General features: G+C 53.0%; 1 protein-coding gene across 2 annotated transcripts; it reads left to right on the top strand.

Annotated features, from left to right (window-relative positions):
• Window positions 1-448: 448 nt before the first annotated feature.
• On the top strand, window positions 449-6,812 carry IQCD (IQ motif containing D). 2 transcript variants are annotated; one of them, XM_056504379.1, is made up of 6 exons: window positions 449-524; window positions 1,160-1,236; window positions 1,312-1,956; window positions 3,167-3,400; window positions 5,546-5,617; window positions 6,507-6,812. In XM_056504379.1, exons 3-6 carry the CDS (start codon window positions 1,369-1,371, stop codon window positions 6,783-6,785), a joined length of 1,173 nt encoding a protein of 390 aa, XP_056360354.1. In that variant the 5' UTR covers window positions 449-524; window positions 1,160-1,236; window positions 1,312-1,368; the 3' UTR covers window positions 6,786-6,812. The 2 variants fall into 2 exon arrangements, with proteins under 2 accessions (XP_056360354.1, XP_056360353.1); XM_056504378.1 differs by having other exon boundaries at window positions 469-513.
• The last annotated feature ends 290 nt before the right edge of the window (window positions 6,813-7,102 follow it).

Here is a 7,102-nt window from a genome sequence, read left to right on the forward strand (position 1 = left end):
ACAAGTAATCAATTAACTCAGCCTGCACAACAGCAGCATCTTCATCAGCTGAGGTTCACTATCGCTTTTATGGCCCCGTAAAACCAGTCACGCTAACAGCGCGGCTTAGGAGAACTGCCTCGTGTTCTGATGTTTCTAAACAGCCCCCTCGGGGCTCCGGACACCCACTGGGCTGAGCCGCGCCTGGCAGATGTGAGCTTGGGGGAATAAAGTTTATTCTTCAGGTGACTTGTCGTGCTTTCAGGAATACAGCCCAGAAGAGACCCCATCTCCCTCACCCCATCTCCCTCACCCCTCACAGTCCCCGCGGGCGCCATGAGGGACCCCGGCCCAGGGACTCCTCATTGGACAGCAGCGCTGCCAATCAAGCCATGGGGCGGGGCCAGCACTCTTGCTATAAATTACCGAGAAGGCCCCGCCCCCTCTGGTTGCCTGGCAACAGGAGGCGCTACCGGCCGGATCGGGATCGGGACCGGGACCGGGATCAGGACCGGGATCAGGACCGGGACAAGGGTTGGAACTGAGTGCGCTGCACGGGGTGGAGGCCGCCTGGGGCCGGCATCCCCCAGTTACGACTCCCGAGACACCCCCGCAGAGCCCCTGGACCCGCCCGCACCGGCCCGGGCCGCCCGCCCCTCACACGGGCTCCTCCCCACCCGCAATCACCTCGGCCCCTGGGGTCCCCCTGCTGTCCCAGACCCGCAGCCGAGGGGACCCTGTCGGCCCAGCCGCCTCTCCTTTCCCCGGTCCCTGCCAGACCCCTCTCCCACCTCCTCCCTGACAGGGACAGGCACAGGTTTTTCCATAGAGGTTTCCCACTGGGAACCTTGCCCTCCCTCCAGGGTGGCCCCCGGGCTCTCCAAACCCCTCTCCAACACCTCCCTGGGGACTGCAGAACTGCAGCTTGTGCTGCTCTACCTCAGCTCCTACTCAGAAGCTGTTGGGAGCTTTCTCCCCACCACCCCTCAAAGCCAGGAATCCATCATCCCCTTCCCATGGGTGTTTGGCAGCTCCTCTGGGACAGAGATCAGCTCTAATCCACAGCCCCATGTCCTGACCCCCTGCCCAGACTGAGAGGGAACTGCGGGGTAATCTCGGACTCTAGTGTTTTCCCAAATTATATTGTTTCTCCAATCCTGTCACCATGTTTTCCTCTTAGAGAGAAAATCCAGGAAGGGAGATTACGTGACAGCAGCAGCACAGGGACGTCGATTTTCTTCCAGAGTCTCATCTTGTGTAAGAGCTGCCGTGTCCTCTCTAGAACCTCAAACCCCCCAGGCCACTGGTGTTTAACTGAATCCATGGCAACAGGGGATCCATCTGCATCCCAAGCATCCTCATGAAGAAAAGAACCTTGGTGAACAGGGCATGGCAACTCCAAGGAAAGAAGAGATCCCATTAGGTGCCATGAAGGCGTTAGATCCACGCCAGTTAAAGCCTGACAGCACAGAGACAGAAAGAATCCTGACTGTCTTGGATGAGACCATTGTTAAGCTGGAGATCACCAGGCTGATCCTACGGATTATTGGCTCCCTGGAGAGGTATGCTAAGATGCTGGGACCTGAGATCACAGGCAGCCTTCTGGAGCATCAGAAGCTTTCAATGGAAGTACAGCAGCTGCTGTCCAGCCCTGGAGATGAGAAGAGCAGGATAGCTGTGGAGCAACGCCTGAAACGTTCCCTGAGAAACATCCTGAGGCTCTTCCTGGCCAACCCCTTGCTTTACCATGGACTGAAATACCAAGTTCTGCTGAGAGAGTCCCCAGCTGATGTGTTTATCAAAGCCTTTGTGCAGTTCCGGGATTTCACGCTCGAGAGGCTCCTGACCAGTCCTGAGGAAGAGAAGGAAAAGATTCGATTCATGGAGGACATTTCCCTCCAGGTGGAGAAAAACACAGAAATGATCTCAGCTCTACAGGAAGAGCTCGCAGCAGCCATCCAGACTCGAGATGAGGAGGTATGATCCTGTGGGAATGTGTTTTCCAAACAAGTGTTACTGGAGCAAAACCTTGGGAGCTACAAACTGATCCCTTTATTGCAGTTCCTAAAGAGCAAGTTCCAGAAATCCTTTCTAAACCAGATCTAAAACTTAAAAATATTTTTATTGTAAAATATAATGAAAAATGCTTATTGCATGCTTGATTTTATTTTTTTTTTTAACTTGAATTTGGCTTGTTTTGAACCTGTCATCACCAGCCAACTTAAACAATGTAAGTCCCTGAGTTCCAGAGGAGTGGCAGGACAGGCACAAACTGCTGTGGTGGTATCCTGGCAGTGACAGTGCCAGCTGCATCATTCCCTGCTGCTGAAAGAATGAAAAATCATTACAGGGAGAGATTGCTCTGATTAAAATCCATTTTTAATATCTGCTCTGTCTTCACTCTTGTTAAAATGAACATTTCAGTGAATCCCAACAGCTGCCTTGGAGCATTTGTGATTAATCAGTGATTATACAAATTACATGAATCTTTAATTTTTTCTGCAGCTGAGGTGCAGATAATTGACTGGGCACTTCCCAGGCACTTTCCCAGCCTGTGTGCCAATCCCAGAGCTCCTGACAACAATCCTTTGTTTTCTACCTGTGCTTCTCTTTCTCCTCCCTACAACAAGGGCTGGCTGAGAAGGTTTTGCCCTGTGCTTACTGCTGGCAGAGCCAAGGGTGTGCTTTCCCCTTTCCCTCTGCTTTGTGGAGTTCTGGGAATGGAGATTTTTATGTGCAATTTGGCAGCTTGTCTGAGACATGGTATATAAATAAATAAATCAATCTGTTTCACTGATCCCTGCTGGGGATTCCCCTCTCTGAGCTGTGTCCCCCAGACAGTCACTCAGAGCCTCATCCAGCCCTTGAGGAGCCACAGAGCTACTCCAGGGAATCTGTTTTTACTGCTCCTCAGGTGGCAGTGCCAGTGGGGCTTGGGATGGTTTGTTCACTCTGTGCCTTTACTGACAGGTTCCCAGAGGAGCCAGGGGAAGGCTTCCAAAGCTCCTGTGTAAGTGTAACTCCTCCCTCAGCCGGCAGTGGCAGGTCCTTGGTGCTCCCTGAGCCAGCCCCTGAGACTCTCTTCTTGGATCTCCTCCATCTTTGCAGTGTTTTTTCTTCTCCTGCCCACCATCCTTATGCCTCAGGGGCATTTCCCAAAGGTATTCCTCTTGTTTTTTTGCTCTAGGTTAAGAGGAAGGACGAAACAATCGAAAACCTCAAAACCACCATAGAAAATCTGGCCAAGGGCTGCAAGGCTGACATCCAGCAGATCATGATGGAAACGGAAAATCAGCAAAAAGAGGATGAGAAAGCCTCCCGGGGCAGGTGTGCCAGGCTGCAGCGGGACATCCAGCGGCTGAGAGCGCACTACAATGCACTGGTGCTGAAGCATCGGGCCTCAGAGCTGGTTCTCAGGAAGGTAAAGGGCTCTGGGACAGGAGGTTTAACCTGTTTGCAGAGCTGTCAGCTCTGCCTGCTGCAGGGAGCTCCTTTTCCCTGCTGGATCCTGGCAGGATGCACACGGTGTTTGTCAGGGCACACCCACCCTGTCCTCATGCTCTGCTGATTGCAGTGAAAGCAGCCCTGCAGTGACAGCCACAGGTCCTGCTCCTCAGCTCTGGGAACACCCTCACACTGTGCTGTGACACTGGGCAGAGCTCAGGCAGCAAGGCTGGAGCAGGACAGCTGTGGGATAGTGAGAAACCAGGGATCTGCAGCAGGGGGAGCAGAACAAACAATACTGGTTTGGTAGAAGGCATCTTTTAGAACTGATTTAGTGTTCAAGGTGGAAGGGGGCTGGTGCTGAGGGCTCAGCAGGTCCTGCTCTGCCCAGCTTGGCAGAACAGAAAAGCCAAGGAGTCAGGCTGGGCTGCATCAGGGGGAAATGTGATTTCATAGAATCATCCCAAGAGTTTGGGTGGGAAGGAACCTTAAAGCTCATCCAGTCCAAACCTCCTGCTATGGGCAGGGACACCTTCCACTGTCCCAGGCTGCTCCAAGCCCAATGTCCAGCCTGGCCTTGGGCACTGCCAGGGATCCAGGGGCAGCCACAGCTGCTCTGGGCACCCTGTGCCAGGGCCTGCCCACCCTCCCAGGGAACAATTCCTTCCCAATATCCCATCCAGCCCTGCCCTCTGGCAGTGGGAGCCATTCCCTGTGTCCTGTCCCTCCATCCCTTGTCCCCAGTCCCTCTCCAGCTCTCCTGGAGCCCCTTCAGGCCCTGCCAGGGGCTCTGAGCTCTCCCTGGATCCTTCTCCTCTCCAGGTGAGCACCCCCAGCTCTCCCAGCCTGGCTCCAGCCCTTGGAGTGTCTCTGTGGCCTCCTCTGGACTCTCTGCAGCAGCTCCAGGTCCCTCCTGTGCTGGGCTCAGGGCTGGGGCAGCTCTGCAGGTGGGGCAGAGGGGCAGAATCCCCCCCTCCCCTGCTGCTCACACTGGGGGCTCAGCCCAGGGCAGGGGGGGTTTCAGGGTGAGGCAGGTGCAGCCCTCACCCACCTGCACCCCAAATCCTTCTCCCAGGGCTGAGCAGGTACAGGAGGAGGAACAGAAGCAGCAGGCAGGCTCAGGCCCCTGCAGCAACAGCCCTGCCCTGAGCAGAATACACTGGTGACACAGAGAATGGAGAACTGGAAAAAGGGCATTTTCCTTCTCATTTTGCTCACTGTGGATATCCTCTCCAAACCAGCACAGCTCCCCATGGCAGGAAGGCCACATGGGGATGGGGCATGTCACTCTTGCATTGGGATGTGCAGCATGAAGGGCTGGGCACTGCCAAAACATCAAACCCAAGTCAGAGCTGCAGTACAACCCCCACAACCTTTGGCAGAGTGGCTGTGTCAGGCAGCTCCTGCTGCAGTTCCTGCCACAGCAGGGCTGCTTGTGGAGAGCTCAGCTCATTCCAGCTCCCCAGCAGATGCATTTACTGACCACAGAGGCCTCCTTTCCTCAGCAAGTACAAGTTGTACTTGTGGTCTAAATGACTCAGGTGGGACCTCGTGATGGCCTGGGAGCCCTTGGGACATCCTGGGGCAGTGCCACACAGGAAATGGAGCAGCAGTGATTGCACAGAGCACACATCCAGGTAAACTGCCCCAGGCTGTACAGCAGTACACTGCTAAAATGTTTTACAGCCAGAAATACCTCCTTATTTGAAAAGGCACCATCTTCTGAGTACTTTCTGCCCCACATTCATGTTTTGCAGTTCTCTCTTGCTACAGTTTTAGGCTGGTTGCCTCAGTTTGTGGATGACTTGCCACATTCCATCAGACACGTTCATTTCCTCCTGCAGAAAGCAACTTCCAGGTGCTGTTCAGCCTCCCAGCTCCATGCTGTAAAGCAAATAAAGCCCTTTGGGAATGTCTCAGGAGAATCTTCAAACCAGGGCAAACCACATATGTGTCAGCTGAAAGAAGCTTGTCACAGGGAGGAGGTGAAATACTCCTCCCTGATATAATACAAAGACATAATAATGATGTTGTGGCTCAAAGTTTCCCTGTTTTCTTACTCAGGATACTTCTTACCAGGCCTCAGATGTCTGCAAGGATCTGATCATGTTTTGTGTTTCAGGAAAAGTGCAAAACAGAGAAGGAAATTCAGAAATGGGTCCAGAAATACGACACAGACATGTCAGAAAAACAGGTATTGGTTTTATGTGCTTTGCTCTGCCATGAGGTGGTTTGCTCAGGTAGATTCCTGTCCAAAGGGACACATGGCTCTTACCCAGGAGGTTATGGAAGTGAGAGGCAGTTCTGCATTCAGGTGAACTACAGGAAAGGGATCTTTGTCCTGCCTTGTGTCCAGGAGTCCTCTGCTGCTTTGGCTTTAGAAAAGTTACATCCACTGCTAAATCCCACAGTATCTGGAGGCAAATGGGTCACCATGTTCTGTCTGGGATGCCCACCTGATGCCAGGAAACAGGTTTTTCAGTTTTGCTCCAATCCTCAATTCTCATGGCCCTACTTGGTGTCCAAATCCTGCTCCTGTTCCTGCTGAATCCTTGGGGGTTGTGGTGGGTGTTAGGAAACCCAACAGCCTGCACCCAGCTGAACCACAACAGGCTGAGGGTCACATCAGCATCCCCAAAACTTGCCTCTGGAAAGGCTTTCCTGTTCTTGCAGTATTTATGGGGGTTGGATAAAAGCTACTGGATTCCTTACAGAGCAAAATGCAGGGAGGGGCCTGAAAGCTGCTATTAACTGTAAGGAATGATCACCCTGTCAGATATTTAATAATGGGATTATTTTGGTTTCCTGTCCATGGAGAGGCAGGAGCCCCATGTTTGGGGCAGAATTTGTCAAGGCAGACCCACCTCCACACTGCTGGTTCTCCAAATCTTCCATTGTGGGAGCATTTTCCAGGGGAGTATCAAAGGACCCACATCTCATGAAATTCCCTGAGTACTGGGCACATGCCTTCCTTTTGACTCCCTTTGGAAAGGCTCCAAGCAGCTGAGGCTCTGTGAGTTTGTGATGGGTTTCAGGAGCCTCAGGAGGGGCTGTGAGGAGCTGCTGACCCTGCTGTCCTGCAGGCTGCCCTCGAGGAGCTGCAGGCTGCCTACAAGCAGGAGAAGGAGCAGCTGGCGGTGCTGATGGAGAAGCACGCGCTGCTGCTGCCGGAGTACACCGAGATCGAGGAGGAGCGCCGGCTGCTGAAGGAGAAGGAGGAGGAGGCTGCCCGGCTGGAGGCCAGGAGGAACGAGGCTGCCACCTGCATCCAGGCCTACTGGAAAGGCTACTTGGTGCGCTCCATCTACAGGTCAAAACTGAAAAAGGCCAAGGGCAAGGGCAAAGGCAAGGGCAAGAAATAAAGCCCCAGATCTCTCCTCTCTCCTTGGAAAGATGCTGTGTCTGAGCTCTTCCAGGTAAAGGCATTGAATTGTTAAGGTTCAAAAAGGCTTATAAGATCATCAAGTCAAGCCAGTACTACCATGTTCACCACTAACCCACGTGCCACATCCACATGTTTTATGAGTACTTCCCCAAGACTTTAAGACCCTCTCAATGAAAAAAAGTTTTGTTAATATTTAATATAAACATCCTCTGGCACAACTTAAGGCCATTTCCCCTCATCCTGTCATGTCCTGCTTGTGTGGATTTGACTTTAGGGCCCTTCCTTGCAGCCTCC

Source organism: Oenanthe melanoleuca, chromosome 15 (genome assembly GCF_029582105.1).
Source record: "Oenanthe melanoleuca isolate GR-GAL-2019-014 chromosome 15, OMel1.0, whole genome shotgun sequence".
NCBI lineage: Eukaryota > Metazoa > Chordata > Aves > Passeriformes > Muscicapidae > Oenanthe > Oenanthe melanoleuca.

Excerpts from the sequence above, each read along its gene's own strand:
- IQCD (XM_056504379.1), top strand. The coding sequence starts at position 1,369 with ATGGCAACTCCAAGGAAAGAAGAGATCCCATTAGGTGCCATGAAGGCG. Across the intron at positions 3,401-5,545 it reads CAGAGCTGGTTCTCAGGAAG|GAAAAGTGCAAAACAGAGAA; the intron begins GTAAAGGGCTCT and ends TTTGTGTTTCAG. Across the intron at positions 5,618-6,506 it reads CAGACATGTCAGAAAAACAG|GCTGCCCTCGAGGAGCTGCA; the intron begins GTATTGGTTTTA and ends GCTGTCCTGCAG.